The 17,947-nt window shown below is 44.4% G+C and overlaps 1 protein-coding gene across 12 annotated transcripts in view; it reads left to right on the forward strand.

Moving 5' to 3' along the window:
• The window catches only part of LOC139563233 (aryl hydrocarbon receptor nuclear translocator 2), a 95,130-nt gene extending 78,952 nt beyond the window's left edge, over positions 1-16,178 (forward strand). For all 12 annotated transcript variants that reach the window (XM_071381673.1, XM_071381677.1, XM_071381675.1 and 9 more), the window contains 4 exons: positions 178-316; positions 3,641-3,791; positions 13,443-13,588; positions 14,646-16,178. In XM_071381673.1, the coding sequence (XP_071237774.1) occupies positions 178-316; positions 3,641-3,791; positions 13,443-13,588; positions 14,646-14,744 (535 nt within the window). In that variant the 3' untranslated portion in view covers positions 14,745-16,178. The remainder of the gene's footprint in view (positions 1-177; positions 317-3,640; positions 3,792-13,442; positions 13,589-14,645) is intronic.
• Positions 16,179-17,947: the final 1,769 nt, after the last annotated feature.

Genomic DNA, 17,947 nt, shown 5'->3' on the forward strand with positions numbered 1-17,947 from the left:
CCGTAGGGAAAGACAGGGCCTCAGGTGATGGTTAAACAATTGAGCAGACTAGAGTTGACAGATGTGAACAGTTAAATGTGTTGTTAAAGTATAAATTAAATACGACCGTCTGCAGGGGCCTATATAAAGGCTCTCATGTCACACATTTACTTGGAATGCTGTCTGTCTGTCACACAGCTCCTCAGTGATCCATGTCCCGGGGGTGAACGATATCCAGCCGTCGGGATCGTCCAATCAGAACCTAGCTCAGATCTCCAGACAGCTCAACCCAGGACAGGTGGCCTGGACTGGCAACAGACCCCCGTTCTCTGGCCAGGTACACACACACACACACACACACACACACACACACACACACACACACACACACACACACACACACACCCACACACACACACCCAGGCCAGGCCAGGCCAGGTCTCTCACACACAGGACTAGCAACAGACCCTACCTTCTCAGGCCAGGTAAAACACACACAGGGCTAGTAACAGACCCTACCTTCTCAGGCCAGGTCTCTCACACACAGGACTAGTAACAGACCCTACCTTCTCAGGCCAGGTCTCTCACACACAGGACTAGTAACAGACCCTACCTTCTCAGGCCAGGTAAAACACACAGGACTAGTAACAGACCCTACCTTCTCAGGCCAGGTAAAACACACAGGACTAGTAACATACCCTACCTTCTCAGGCCAGGTAAAACACACACAGGACTAGTAACATACCCTACCTTCTCAGGCCGGGTCTCTCACACACAGGACTGGCAACATACCCTACCTTCTCAGGCCAGGTCTCTCACACACAGGACTAGTAACAGACCCTACCTTCTCAGGCCAGGTCTCTCACACACAGGACTAGTAACAGACCCTACCTTCTCAGGCCAGGTCTCTCACACACAGGACTAGTAACAAACCCTACCTTCTCAGGCCAGGTAAAACACACACAGGACTAGTAACAGACCCTACCTTCTCAGGCCAGGTCTCTCACACACAGGACTAGTAACAGACCCTACCTTCTCAGGCCAGGTCTCTCACACACAGGACTAGCAACAGACCCTACCTTCTCAGGCCAGGTCTCTCACACACAGGACTAGCAACAGACCCTACCTTCTCAGGCCAGGTCTCTCACACACAGGACTAGTAACAAACCCTACCTTCTCAGGCCAGGTCTCTCACACACAGGACTAGTAACAGACCCTACCTTCTCAGGCCAGGTAAAACACACAGGACTAGTAACAGACCCTACCTTCTCAGGCCAGGTAAAACACACAGGACTAGCAACAGACCCTACCTTCTCAGGCCAGGTCTCTCACACACAGGACTAGTAACAGACCCTACCTTCTCAGGCCAGGTCTCTCACACACAGGACTGGCAACATACCCTACCTTCTCAGGCCAGGTCTCTCACACACAGGACTAGTAACATACCCTACCTTCTCAGGCCGGGTCTCTCACACACAGGACTAGCAACAGACCCTACCTTCTCAGGCCAGGTAAAACACACAGGACTAGTAACAGACCCTACCTTCTCAGGCCAGGTAAAACACACACAGGACTAGTAACATACCCTACCTTCTCAGGCCAGGTCTCTCACACACAGGACTAGCAACAGACCCTACCTTCTCAGGCCAGGTAAAACACACACAGGACTAGTAACAGACCCTACCTTCTCAGGCCAGGTCTCTCACACACAGGACTAGTAACAGACCCTACCTTCTCAGGCCAGGTAAAACACACACAGGACTAGTAACAGACCCTACCTTCTCAGGCCAGGTCTCTCACACACAGGACTAGTAACATACCCTACCTTCTCAGGCCAGGTAAAACACACACAGGACTAGTAACAGACCCTACCTTCTCAGGCCAGGTAAAACACACAGACCTGAACATGTAGCAGATATGATTTGTGTTGTGAGTAGAGTCAGACAGAATCCAGAAATCTGAAACGAATTAAATATCTATAGAATCAATCCAGACGTGGTTCCATTCCAGATCTAATGCCTATATGTTGTAGGTGTTTTCTAGTCAGGCAGACGACACACTGATCACACACTGACTCCCATAGCTACTGCTACAGAATGTAGTCATCTCTGCTTTGGTTGACAACAGGAATCCTCTACTGTTAGCCAATAGCGTTTCAGTGGTCGTTATGCAGATTCTCTCTTTCTCCTCGCTTCAGTGAATCTCATCAGCAGAGCCTGATAATGGAGTGTGTGTGTGGTGTGTGTGTGTGGTGTGTGGTGTGTGTGCTGTGATCTGCATATCGGACCACACGACATGCGTGCTAAGGGGAGTGTGTTGAGCATATGGTGTTTAGCAGGCTCATCTGTCTTCTCCTCAACCTACACCAGTAACACACACACACACACGTCTCTCTGCTAGTCTAGTAAAACACACACGTCTCTCTGCTAGTCTAGTAAAACACACACGTCTCTCTGCTAGTCTAGTACAACACACACGTCTCTCTGCTAGTCTAGTAAAACACACACGTCTCTCTGCTAGTCTAGTACAACACACACGTCTCTCTGCTAGTCTAGTACAACACACACGTCTCTCTGCTAGTCTAGTAAAACACACACGTCTCTCTGCTAGTCTAGTAAAACACACACGTCTCTCTGCTAGTCTAGTACAACACACACGTCTCTCTGCTAGTCTAGTAAAACACACACGTCTCTCTGCTAGTCTAGTACAACACACACGTCTCTCTGCTAGTCTAGTACAACACACACGTCTCTCTGCTAGTCTAGTAAAACACACACGTCTCTCTGCTAGTCTAGTACAACACACACGTCTCTCTGCTAGTCTAGTACAACACACACGTCTCTCTGCTAGTCTAGTACAACACACACGTCTCTCTGCTAGTCTAGTAAAACACACACGTCTCTCTGCTAGTCTAGTACAACACACACGTCTCTCTGCTAGTCTAGTACAACACACACGTCTCTCTGCTAGTCTAGTACAACACACACGTCTCTCTGCTAGTCTAGTACAACACACACGTCTCTCTGCTAGTCTAGTAAAACACACACGTCTCTCTGCTAGTCTAGTACAACACACACGTCTCTCTGCTAGTCTAGTACAACACACACGTCTCTCTGCTAGTCTAGTACAACACACACGTCTCTCTGCTAGTCTAGTACAACACACACGTCTCTCTGCTAGTCTAGTACAACACACACGTCTCTCTGCTAGTCTAGTACAACACACACGTCTCTCTGCTAGTCTAGTACAACACACACGTCTCTCTGCTAGTCTAGTACAACACACACGTCTCTCTGCTAGTCTAGTACAACACACACGTCTCTCTGCTAGTCTAGTACAACACACACGTCTCTCTGCTAGTCTAGTACAACACACACGTCTCTCTGCTAGTCTAGTACAACATACACGTCTCTGCTAGTCTAGTACAACACACACGTCTCTCTGCTAGTCTAGTACAACACACACGTCTCTCTGCTAGTCTAGTACAACACACACACGTCTCTCTGCTAGTCTAGTACAACACACACACGTCTCTCTGCTAGTCTAGTAAAACACACACACGTCTCTCTGCTAGTCTAGTACAACACACACACGTCTCTCTGCTAGTCTAGTAAAACACACACTCTAAACTATTTTTCCTTTTCTCCCTCTCTCTATCCAGTCCACTAAGGCCCAGTCCAGTCCGTTTGGGATAGGCTCCGGCCACAGTTACCAAGGAGACCCATCTTCCTATAGCCCCCTGTCCTCCCCGGCCACCTCATCGCCCAGCGGCAACGCCTACTCTGGACTGGCCAACCGGAGCACGGCGTTCGGTAAGCACCAGCCAATCACAGCAAAGCATTCCATCAAAAAGATGTTAGTCTCATTCTCTTCCAGGATTTATCCAATCATGTTTGATCAGTGATAACATCAAAGGGTGTGTGTACACATACTCCGGAATGCTGGCCTTCTAGGCAGAGTTGCAAAGAAAAAGCCATATCTCAGACTGGCCAATAAAAATAAAAGATTAAGATGGGTAAAATAACACAGACACTGGACAGAGAAACTCTGCCTAGAAGGCCAGCATCACGGAGTCGCCTCTTCACTTTTGACGTTGAGACTGGTGTTTTGCAGGTACTATTTAATGAAGCTGACAGTTGAGGACTTGTGAGGCGTCTGTTTCTCGAACTAGACACTCTAATTACTTGTCCTCTTGCTCAGTTGTGCACCGGGGCCTCCCAGTCCTCATTCTATTCTGGTTAGAGACAGTTTGTGCTGTTCTGTGAAGGCAGTAGTACACAGCGTTGTATGAGATCTTCAGTTTCTTGGTAATTTCTCGCATGGAATAGCCTTCATTTCTCAGAACAAGAATAGACTGACGAGTTTCAGAATGAAGGTCCTTTGTTTCTGGTAATTTTGAGCCTGTAATCGAACCCAGAAATGCTGATGCTCCAGATACTCAACTAGTCTAAGGCCAGTTTTATTGCCTCTATAATAAGAACTACAGTTTTCAGCTGTGCTAACACAATTGCAAGGGTTTTCTAATGATCAATTAGCCTTTTAAAAGGATAAACTTGGATTAGCTAACACAACGTGGCATTGGAACACAGGAGTGATGGTTCCTGATAATGGGCCTCTGTACGCCGATGTAGATATTCCATAAAATAATCTGCCGTTTCCAGCTACAATAGTAATTTACAACATTAACAATGTCTACACTGTATTTCGGATCAATTTGATGTTATTTTAATGAACCAAAAAATGTGCTTTTCTTTCAAAAACAAATACATTTCTAAGTGACCCCAAACATTTTAAATACTGTTTATATATATACTGTTTATACCCTGCTAGGTTTGCAAAATTCCAGTAATGTTCCGTACATTCCCAAGTTTTCCAGAAATCCTGGTTGGATGATTCCCGGATTTCCTGCTCATTACCTCTTGATTCCAGGAACCTTCCAATCGGGATTTCTGGAAACCTTGGGATTTTGGGGAAAGTTACTTAACCAAACCTGGGTCCTAACTTACAAACCTGGGTCCTAACTTACAAACCTGGGTCCTAACCTACAGGTTTGGTGCAGACTTTGTTCCTGCCAAGCACTTGCTCACCTGACTCTTCTCTGATGAGTTGAACCCAAAGCCTGGGACAGCCTGTATCTTTCATGATTGGCCACTTGGGATCATGTTGAGGCTTTCACAGTGTTCTCTTGAAAAAGCCTGAAAATAGTAGGAATTGGACATGTCTGTTCTTGTCCTCATAGCCTGTGTCTGTGTGGTAGAGGCTTGGTTGAATGTGTGTGTGTGTGTGTGTGTGTGTGTGTGTGTGTGTGTGTGTGTGTGTGTGTGTGTGTGTGTGTGTGTGTGTGTGTGGTACATCTGGTGAAAGGCATGTTTTCTACTTGTCAGGTGTCGGCCCGTATCATCAAACTGTCTACGTTCTTCTATAGTGACATACCAGCTTACCTCTTAACATTCTGTTTGACATTCTAACATCCCTGTGGGACAACAGTGGGTCTTCATTAATGTGGCATGTTTCTCTCCTCTTAACGCTTCACTGGCTAAATCTGCTATACGTATATTTAACATCCACACACACCACGTTTAACACACACACACACACCACGTTTAACACACACAACACATTTAACACACACACACACCACATTTAACACACACACACAACATTTAACACATCCACACACACCACGTTTAACACACACACACACACACACACAACATTTAACACATCCACACACACCACGTTTAACCACTTTTACTTGTTGTAAATCCAGCCACAGTGTCCGATTTCAAAAAGGCTTTACGACGAAAGCAAACCAAACGATTATGTTAGGTGAGTGCCTATTCACAGCATAACACAGCCATTTTTCCAGCTAAAGAGAGGATTCACAAAAAGCTGAAATATAGATACAATTAATCACTAACCTTTGATGATCTTCATCAGATGACACTCATAGGACTTCATGTTACACAATACATGTATGTTTTGTTCGGTAAAGTTCATATTTATATCCAAAAATCTGAGTTTACATTGGTGCGTTACGTTCAGTAGTTCCAAAACATCCGGTGATTTTGCAGAGAGCCACATCATTTTACAGAAATACTCATTATAAATGTTGATGAAAATACAAGTGTTATGCATGGAACTTTAGATGCACTTCTCCTTAATGCAACCGCTGTGTCAGATTTCAAAAAAGCTTTACGGAAAAAGCAAACCATGCAATAATCTCAGGTCGGCGCTCAGAGCCCAATCAAGACAAAAATATATCCGCCATATTGTGGAGTCAACAGAAGTCAGAAATAGCATTATAAATATTCACTTACCTTTGATGATCTTCATCAGAATGCACTCCCAGGAATCCCAGTTCCACAATAAATGTTTGTTTTGTTCGATAAAGTCCATAATTTATGTCCAAATACCTCCTTTTGTTAGCGCGTTTAGTACACAAACTCAGGAGGTGCGGGCAAGTCCAGGCGAAAGTTCAGATGAAAAGTCATATTACAGTTCGTAGAAACATGTCAAACGAAGTACAGAATCAATCTTTAGGATGTTGTTATCATAAATCTTCAATAATGTTTCAACCGGAGAATCCCTTTGTCTGTAGAAATGCAATGGAACGCAGCTAACTCTCACTGAGCTCGTGGCACTCTGCCAGACCCCTGACTCAAACAGCTCTCATTATCCCCTCCTTCACAGTAGAAGCATCAAACAAGGTTATAAAGACTGTTGAAATTTAGTGGAAGCCTTAGGAAGTGCAATATGACCACATAGACACTGTATATTCGATAGGCAATGACTTGAAACACTACAAACCTCAGATTTCCCACTTCCTGGATGGATTTTTTCTCAGGTTTTTGTCTGCCATATGAGTTCTGTTATACTCACAGACATCATTCAAACAGTTTTAGAAACTTCAAAGTGTTTTCTATCCAAATCTACTATATGCATATCTTAGCTTCTGGGCCTGAGTAGCAGGCAGTTTACTCTGGGCACCTTATTCATCCAAGCTACTCAATACTGCCCCCAGCCATAAGAAGTTAACACATCCACACACACCACGTTTAACACATCCACACACACCACGTTTAACATATCCACACACACCACGTTTAACACACACACCACCTTTAACACATCCACACACACCACGTTTAACACACACACACACCACGTTTAACACACACACACACACCACGTTTAACACATCCACACACACCACGTTTAACACACACACACACCACGTTTAACACACACCACGTTTAACACACACACACAGCCATTACCCCTTTTACCCCATGACTTCAGATCGGGTGAGAGGATCCCAGGCACGCCAAATGAGGTTACCCAAACATGTGTGTATACACACACACACACACACACACACACACACACACACACACACACACACACACAGGAATGTGAAAACATTGTGAACATATCCTTTAGGGTGATTTTAGAAGTGAAGTGTTGACAGTACAGTGTACGTCCATGTCTTTTGGGATATGTTATGTAAAGTAAGATCATGTTTTAGCAATGTACCATCTCCACAAAGGAAACCTGATAACATACCTAAACCTCTCCATGTGGGCTGTGCACTGACTATCTCTGTTGGACTAGTCATTCATAGGGTAGAGGTTAAAGGTCAAAGCTAAATGTACTATGTGCTGGGGTTGCCTTGCAGTCCAACCAAGCGGAATGGAATCCACACCAGATATTCAGCAGCTACAGGGGGAAAGCAGAGTGTTTTTGATGACAGATGTTGCTGTCGTTACATATGAGATATTAAAAATGGAAAGGATTTGGGAAATAAGGACATGGTAAAAGAAATATACAATAGACAAAATCAGTGGATTAATTTCTCTCTGAAGACATGGTTTAGGGTAGTTAAGCAAAATAATTTAGACAGAGAGATCAAACTGCTGAGTTGGCCCGCATACGACCCCAGCTTCATCCCTGCAACTCAGGACAGCAGATTTAAACAATGGACGCAGAAAGGCATCACATCATTCAGTACAATTATAAGGAATGGGAACCTAGATAACTTCCAGGACTTAAGTAAAAAACATGGCTTGGATAAACAAGATTTTTACAGATACCTACAAGTCCGACACTATTTCTTAAGGGAGATAAAAGTGACTGACCCTCGAGCACCTCCAAAATTAATCCAAGTATTCACTAACGCATACAACTTGGAGTAACAAAAAAACGATTTCAAATCTCTACTTGGGTATTCAATCCTCAAAGAAACATTCTACAAACTATATTAAAAAGAAATGGGAGGAGGAACTTAATAACATTGAAATAACTGATGAAACATGGTTGAACATATTAGAGACTCAACAAAGCTCCACCAACTCAAGGTCATGGAGAGAATTCTGTTGGAAGAATGTTATACGTTTCTTCATAACACCTAAACTGAAATCAAAACAGACTGGCTCACCACACCCTTGTTGGAGAGAATGCGGTCTATTGAGGGCGGACCACTCTCATATCTTTTGGTCCTGCCCCGCAATCGAAACTTACTGGGGAGAAATAAGATCTAACATTGGAAAAATAATGGGATTTGACATAGAACAAACATTCATTTCTTTGTACTTGGGTGAAATACCAGATAACTTACACAATAGAGAAAAGTACCTCTTGAAGGTCCTACTGGCAGCCAGTAAAAAGGCTATCACTAGGAAATGGCTACAAAAAGACCCTCCCACAGTGACACAATGGATAGACATTGTAGAAGAAATACACCACATGGAGCGTATGACCTTTGCTTTAAGAACTCAACAGGAGAGAGGTCAGGAATACTGGGAGAAATGGGTTTCATACCTGGAAAAGGTCTAATTCAAAGATGCTAATGTAACTAATATGATATGATGATGAAGGTATGAAGTGCACTGTAACTGCCAGATCATTTTTGTTCTTTTATTTTACTTTATTTGTACTTTCTTTGTGTTCCTACAATAAAAACAAAGTATTAAAAAAAAATTAAGAAATGGAAAAGAACAGACGGCAGCACTTTCATAACCCTCTCCCCCTCAGTCGTCCAGAATCTGTCCAGGCTATAATTTACTGTTGGAGCAGAACATCTAGCTTGTGCATTTAAATAGTGTATTAGAATGTATTAGTAGTAGTGACACATCTCAGGGCGTCATAGATCTCTCTCTCCTCTGTCCTCTCTCCCTATTTCTCTGTCCTCCCTCTTTCTCTCTCCCTCTTTCTCCTCCCTCTTTCTCTCTCTCCTGTCTTTTTCTTAATCTCTCTCAGCTGGGGGGAATGGGTGTCTGGTCTAGCCATGACCATCTGATGAGCTTTTAATGGACAATCATTACACTAATGGACTAGTTCTCTATCCTTCTGTCTCTTTCTGTCTCTCTAACACACATACTCTCCCTTTGTCCTTTTGTCTCTTTATTTCTCTCTCCTCCGGGCTAGTCTTGGTGCAGAGACAGAGGTGAGGAGAGATATATTAAGAAATAGAAGTGAATTACAGCCGATCTGTTTCTCAGCACTTCTCATTTCCTCTGTCGTTGTGTGTTTTGTCATTTCCCTTTATTGTTGCGTTTGTTTACTTTGTCAGTCATTTACCGATTTGTTTCCATTCTATAAACAAACAATCATCCCTCTGCTCACCTGACTAATCGTTCCTCTCCTCCTTTATTTCTGCTTGCGTTCCTCCCTCCCCCCTCATTATTTACGGCAATAAGCTGTCAAGGTTCCGTGTGCTGAGGAGTGTGTTTATGGTCATCTCTCTCAGCAGCAGGATATGAGTTATGCTAGGGGATATATTGTAGAGATTATCAATCTGCTTCTGTTTAATGTGGAGAGACCCCCCACCCACCCACCCACCTCGCTCTCTCACACACACACACACACACACACACACACACACACACACACACACACACACACACACACACGAGAGAACTCATAGCTCTGAAATCATCCCCCTACAGGGTGTCATGCAGTGTGTTAGTGCACCAGACAGTATTTATCTCCCTGTGTGTCTGTCTGTCTGTCTGTCTGGCTCAGTATGTGTCTGTCTGTAGAGAGGAGAGAGGAAATGAAGTGGAACGACTGCTGCTGTGTTTCTCACTTGTGAGAGTGTGTGAGGTCATCACAGTGGGACACAGTCAGGCTGCTCGTCAATGCTCTGTGTGTGAGGTCATCACAGTGGGACACAGCCGCTCCTCAAAGCTCTGTCTGTGAGGTCATCACAGTGGGACACAGCCACTCCTCAATGCTCTGTGAGGTCATCACAGTGGGACACAGCCAGGCCGCTCCTCAATGCTCTGTGTGTGAGGTCATCACAGTGGGACACAGCCAGGCCGCTCCTCAATGCTCTGTGTGTGAGGTCATCCCAGTGGGACACAGCCAGGCCGCTCCTCAATGCTCTGTGTGTGAGGTCATCACAGTGGGACACAGCCAGACTTCTCCTCAATGCTCTGTGTGTGAGGTCATCACAGTGGGACACAGCCAGGCCGCTCCTCAATGCTCTGTGTGTGAGGTCATCACAGTGGGACACAGCCAGGCCGCTCCTCAATGCTCTGTATGTGAGGTCATCACAGTGGGACACAGATATCTCACTGTCTTTAATATTCCAGCTTGGAGGAACATGTAACTTAGATATCTCACTGTCTTTAATATTCCAGCTTGGAGGAACATGTAACTTAGATATCTCACTGTCTTTAATATTCCAGCTTGGAGGAACATGTAACTTAGATATCTCACTGTCTTTAATATTCCAGCTTGGAGGAACATGTAACTTAGATATCTCACTGTCTTTAATATTACAGCTTGGAGGAACATGTAGTTTACATGCCCCCAATACATCATACCACATACCTCAGTTTATTACCCAGTATGAGTTCTGCCTGTGGATTATTCCTGATGTGTGGCACAGATGGCACCCTATTCCCTATATAGTGCACTTTATAGGGCTCTGGTCAAAAGTAGAGCACTATATACAGTTGAAGTCAGAAGTTTACATACACCTTAGCTAAATACATTTAAACTCAGTTTTTCACAATTCCTGACATTTAATCTTAGTAAAAATTCCCTGTCTTAGGTCAGTTAGGACCACCCCTTTATTTTAAGAATGTGAAATGTCAGATGCTCTGTAGAGACAATTATTTATTTCAGGTTTTATTTCTTTCATCACATTCCCAGTGGGTCAGAAGTTTACATACACTCAATTAGTATTCGGTAGCATTGCCTTAAAATTGTTTAACTTGGGTCAAACGTTTTGGGTAGCCTTCCACAAGCTTCCCACGATAAGTTGGGTGAATTTTGGCCCATTCCTCCTGACAGAGCTGGTGTAAATGAGTCAGGTTTGTAGGCCTCCTTGCTCACACATGCTTTTTCAGTTCTGCCCACACATTTTCTATGGGATTGAGGTGAGGGCTTTGTGATGGCCACTCCAATACCTTGACTTTGTTGTCCTTAAGCCATTTTGCAACAACTTTTGAAGTATGCTTGGGGTCATTGTCCATTTGGAAGACCCATTTGTGACCAAACTTTAACTTCCTGACTGATGTCTTGAGATGTTGCTTCAATATATCCACATCATTTTCCTCCCTTATGATGCCATTTATTTTGTGAAGTGCACCAGTCCCTCCTGCAGCAAAGCATCCCCACAACATGATGCTGCCACCCCCATGCTTCACAGTTGGGATGGTGTTCTTTGGCTTGCAAGCCTCCCCCGTTTTCTTCCAAAAAATGGCCAAAGAGTTCTATTTTTGTTTGATCAGACCAGAGGACATTTCTCCAAAAAGTACGATCTTTGTCCCCATGTGCAGTTGCAAACCGTGGTCTGGCTTTTTTATGGCGGTTTTGGAGCAGTGGCTTCTTCCTTGCTGAGCGGCCTTTCAGGTTATGTCGATATAGGACTCGTTTTACTGTGGATATAGATACTTTTGTACCTGTTTCCTCCAGCATTTTCACAAGGCCCTATGCTGTTGTTCTGGGATTGATTTGCACTTTTCGCACCAAAGTACGTTCATCTCTAGGAGACAGAACGCATCTCCTTCCTGAGCGGTATGACGGCTCCGTGGTCCCATGGTGTTTATACTTGCGTACTATTGTTTGTACAGATGAACGTGGTACTTTCAGTCGTTTGGAAATTGTTCCCAAGGATGAACCAGAGTTGTGGAGGTCTACAATTTTTTTTCTGAGGTCTTGGCTGATTTCTTTTGATTTTCCAGTGATGTCAAGCAAAGAGGCACTGAGTTTGAAGGTAGGCCTTGAAATACATCCACAGGTACACCTCCAATAGATTCAAATGATGTCAATTAGCCTATCAGAAGCTTCTAAAGCCATGACAATTTTCTGGAATTTTACAAGCTGTTTAAAGGCACAGTCAACTTAGTGTATGTAAACTTCTGACCCACTAGAATTGTGATACAGTGAATTATATGTGACATAATCTGTATGTAAACAATTGTTGGAAAAATTACTTGTCATGCACAAAGTAGATGTCCTAACCGACTTGCCAAAACTATAGTTTGTTAACAAGAAATGTATGGAGGGGTTGAAAAATGAGATTTCATGACTCCAAGTGTATGTAAACTTCTGACTTCAACTGTGTACTAGGGTCCCAATAGGGAGGCCCAACTAGGTCTGTGTCTTTGTGCAGTGGTTGGACTGGAGACTGGTGCTGTATCACTTCATGGTGATTCTACAGTCACAGTATTGTCCGTTAGGAACACCTACGTGAAATATCAGACACCTTGGGTACACTCAGCAAATCAATACATTTATGAGTAGGATGTCTTCCTCGTTACAATGGCTCTGACACATTCGTGGTACAGAAACACACCCCAAACACTGATTTCTATTTGATAAATGACATGTCGCTCTAGGAAGCCAACAGCGCGTGGCTCCCTCTCTGCTCCTCTCAGATAAGGATTTATTGACTATTCATGTCAAGACTTCAAAGCTGTTTATGACGTCAGCTAGATAAAACATTGGTTTTACAGCCTACTAGCTACTGCATAACTTTCCCCTGTCTTGGTATGTAAGTGTTTTATGGGATAGGGGTGTGTGTGTGTGTGTGTGTGTGTGTGTGTGTGTGTGTGTGTGTGTGTGGTACATGTCCACATACATGAATGCAGAGCTGCATGTTGGTGCTGGCATCCAGCTCTCCAGAAACATTCCTAACAGCAGCCTCTCCCCTGGGGGAATATGTATTATTCCCTACATAGTGCACTACTTTTACATCAGGGCTGTCTATATATAGCACTATATAGGGGACAGGGTTCCATTTGGCATGTAGACATGTATTAGTGTTGGTCCTGTAGGGAACAGAGAACATTGATGACTATATCCTATCTGAACACCAAGGGTGGTGAAGGGTCACCTCACACTAACACAATGTGTTGCTGACTGCTCACTGTGTCTCTCCTCCTCCCCCCGTCCTCCCTCTCCTCCTCCCCTCCTCCTCCCCCCCTCCCTCCTCCTCCCTCTCTCTCTAGATGTGTCAGGAGAGGGCAGTCAGAGTGGGGGTCAGTTCCAGGGTCGGCCCAGTGAGGTCTGGTCCCAATGGCAGAACCAGCACCATGGCCAGCAGGGAGGAGAGCCACACTCACACCCTAACCCCTCCCAGACAGAGGTGTTCCAGGTAAGAGACACGCCCTAACCCCTCCCAGACAGAGGTGTTCCAGGTAATACAGAGACACACCCTAACCCCTCCCAGACAGAGGTGTTCCAGGTAACAGAGACACACCCTAACCCCTCCCAGACAGAGGTGTTCCAGGTAACAGAGACACACCCTAACCCCTCCCAGACAGAGGTGTTCCAGGTAATACAGAGACACACCCTAACCCCTCCCAGACAGAGGTGTTCCAGGTAACAGAGACACACCCTAACCCCTCCCAGACAGAGGTGTTCCAGGTAACAGAGACACACCCTAACCCCTCCCAGACAGAGGTGTTCCAGTTAAGAGACACACCCTAACCCCTCCCAGACAGCGGTGTTCCAGGTAACAGAGACACACCCTAACCCCTCCCAGACAGCGGTGTTCCAGGGAACAGAGACACACCCTAACCCCTCCCAGACAGAGGTGTTCCAGGTAATACAGAGACACGTCCTAACCCCTCCCAGACAGAGGTGTTCCAGTTAAGAGACACGTCCTAACCCCTCCCAGACAGAGGTGTTCCAGGTAATACAGAGACACGTCCTAACCCCTCCCAGACAGAGGTGTTCCAGTTAAGAGACACGTCCTAACCCCTCCCAGACAGAGGTGTTCCAGTTAAGAGACACGTCCTAACCACTCCCAGACAGAGGTGTTCCAGTTAAGAGACACACCCTAACCCCTCCCAGACAGAGGTGTTCCAGTTAAGAGACACACCCTAACCCCTCCCAGACAGCGGTGTTCCAGGGAACAGAGACACACCCTAACCACTCCCAGACAGCAGTGTTCCAGGTAACACAGAGAGACACTAACTCTTCCAGGTATCATGCACACCAATCCCAAGCTCCAATATCCTACAGTAATCCATGTGTGTGGGAGGCGGGACGAGAGGTCACCTTGGACGCACTGGGCTTCAATGGCTGATTTCCTCTCCTTCCCTGGCCTGAGCCCAGTGTACACAGTGCTGTCTGATATGGCTCCACATGAAAGTCTGTGTCCCTGATCCTGACCTTTCCTCTCTCCCTCCCCGTCTGTCTCTCTGTAGGACATGTTGCCGATGGCAGGAGACCCAACACAAGGAACAGCCAACTACAACATTGAAGACTTTGCTGATCTGGGCATGTTCCCTCCCTTCTCCGAGTAGAACCCTTTAACATTCTATCAATGGAACACTGCTCTGTTCTTCCACTAGAACCCTCTGATAGTGGAAAAGGAATAGAACACAATGTGCTGGTTCCTTCATGGCTCCCCAACCTCACACACACCCTTTATGACACACACCCTTTATCACACAGTGAATGTCCAGATGCACCCTCTCATAAACACTCTGACACCTCTTTCCTTTACGAGAAGAGAGTTGCTTCTATACAAGACTGGGACATTGCTAGTGGTGTACTGACCTTTTCCTTTGTAATAATGTCTTCATTCACTTAAATGATGCCTGTTCTTTTAACAAAGGCTTGTCAATTTAAAGGTGCAATCTGTAACGTTAATTTCCCCTAGTGGCATCTTGAAGTACTACAAAATATGCCAAGAAGCAGTAAAAAATACAAAGCCTAGAAAATTCACCAGTGCAGATTCCCCCCCCCCCCCCCCTTCCGTTTGCAAACAATTGCAGAGGCAGGCAGCACTTTTGGGGGGGGGAAACAAAAGTTACAGATTGCACCATTTAAGCTGCCAATATCCACTTTGCACTCCATTTGAAGTCTAGTCTGCCAAACTGCTCCGGGCCAAGAGACACTCACCACGCTGATCAATGTTGGTACCATCGATACGTATTATCATACAGTATGTCACTGCTGCTCCTCCCTCAGTATTACATTAAGCTTTATGCTGTAAATTATACCTATATGTAGTGATGTTCATAACACCTAGATAAAGCCTACGGAAGTCTAGAAGGATTCTGTGTAGAAAAAATACAAATAAAGATTTCACTCACCGGCAAAAGTCGCTAAGCTACAATGCTTAAGTGCACTTCATCGAAGCTAACCGCTAAAACTCACCAGCTTTCTAAAAAGGGAAAAACCGCCATACCGCCAAAGCAACGCAGTACAGTATATATACTAGTTTAGTGTATCCTTGTGGCTCTCGCTGCTCTACTTTATAACTTTATTATATTATTCTCTTTTCTGATTATTAACAGACTGAATTCTACTTTATAGCGAGGGAACTTTTACATGATAGATTGTGTACCGTGTCTCTGGTTAATGACTGATGGGACAGAATGATAGATTGTGTACCGTGTCTCTGGTTAATGACTGATGGGACAGAATCTACAACTGGAATCCTTTTGCTAAAAAAAAATCTAAAAATGTATGTTTCTGTAAATAATGTGATTTTTATGTTGACTCGTTACTTTTACACAGTATACGTTGTTTTTTGTGTAGGTTTATGTAGGTGTCATCAATGTGTGCAATGTGAGTACATATTTAACTATCGGTATTTAGTTTAGTCTTAATTGTACATTGAGTTTAAGGAACCTGTATAAAATTGTGTAAATGTTACTCATTATTTTTGTTTAACACATTTTTGTGCTTGTGAAAATAAATGTTTATTGGTTACGTGGCTTCTAATCAAAGAAGTGTTTCTGGGCAGATTTTTGTGTCATGGAATATAGTGCAGAAATAATAAACACAAAACCATAAAGTGCAAGAAGAACATTGGAGAACATGGAGGAAACATGGTTTTATTTCTAATTGTTCCAGACAAGTAAGTGTGCCATTGTTTGAGACACGTCCTTGTCCGGTGTTTTTGTAATGGAGACAATCTCCAATCTAGTCTAAAGATTAGATTTACCAAGGGATATGTTAGGTCTGTCTCTACTGTAGGTTTCCATTTCTTGTCAAAACATATAGTCATGAGAAGATGTGTGTGTGTTTATCACTCATTCATTGGAGTCCTCCCGAGTGCTGTCCTAGTGCCAGTAGCAACAGTGTGCCCTTCCTTTCTGGGAGGAATCAGGGTGGATGTGAGGGAGGTGCTGAGTTGGGATCTCTCCCATAGTTCACAGTCTGAAGGTGTGTGTGCTTGAGTACTTACTTGTGTGTGGTGATTTCACAGGCATCTCCCTCTGTCTTTCCACACAAGACAAGATTGGTGTGTGTCTGTTTTACTTTAGGTGGATGTGGTGGACTTACCGGGACATCTGCAGAAAGAACATCAAAATGGCTGTTTCAATAGTAAAATGGCTACCTCTTCCGTTCTCTTTCACGAACACACTGAGATGACTAGATATGAGGCAAAAAAATAAAACATTTAAACACTGCTGAACTTGAAAAAGGAAGTGACACAGTAAGAAAACCTTTTAATAACCGTAAGGTTACTCGAATCCCCGAGCTGACAAGGTAAAAATCTGTCGTTCTGCCTCTGAACAAGGCAGTTAACCCACTGTTTCTAGGCCGTCACTGTAAATAAGAATTTGTTCTTAACTGACTTGCCTAGTTAAAAAGGTTAAAGATAAATATTTGCTGAGGGAAGTGTAGCTGCACTGTCCTGACTTATATCTGGGGCCTCTTCCCTAGGAAGCCCTGCAATGGTGGCTTGAGTGCAGGATAAAAGATGGAAGGCTCCTTTTCTTCAGTCCAGGCCTCCAGGGCCGGACAAATCATTCACTTGAATGGGGACGTTCTATTCCTTCTATTTATATGCATGTAATCCTATCAAATAGGCGAAATCCGGATAGATAACTTCTGAAAAACTGGGCTCAGGTCATCAGAAATACTGCTGAGTTGCATCTTTCTCTCTGTTCAGAGAGTAATTCAAACCTGGCACATCAAGTGGGTGGAATCTTCCACCCACCATTATGAAATTAACTAGCAGGGAGGGGGGGAAGAAAAGCAGTGAAGGCCTGTAACACCAGGCTGGGGTTAACCGTGAGGTTAGCATTAACTCTGAGGGATCCAGGTAGATCCTCACTGAGATTGCAATATCACAGTGTCCGCGGTTCTAGATGACTACACTGGCCACATTCCAGGCTGACTGCATGCCAGATCTCACAACGACTGGATAGGTGTTTAACATATCAGCTAACCACATCATGTGATATAGCAGTCTGACGTGGCACACAACCATTGTTGATGCAATGCATGTAGTTGGCCTGGAACGTGAACAATACAAACTGAAATCCATGGGCATGACCGTGGTCACGTTCCAGGCTGATTATTGTAGTCATGTTGCACGCAGAAACCAATGGTTGTGTGCCACGTCATCAACTGTGCAGTCAAGCATCAGATTGCTATAGCATACCATGTGGTTAGCTGATACAGTATGTTTAACACCTATCAAGGCGTTGTGAAATCTGGCAGCCGACTGCAATGCAATGTAGTCAGCCTGGAACGTGGTCAATAG

Source organism: Salvelinus alpinus, chromosome 33 (assembly GCF_045679555.1).
Source record: "Salvelinus alpinus chromosome 33, SLU_Salpinus.1, whole genome shotgun sequence".
In the NCBI taxonomy this organism is placed as follows: Eukaryota; Metazoa; Chordata; class Actinopteri; order Salmoniformes; family Salmonidae; genus Salvelinus; species Salvelinus alpinus.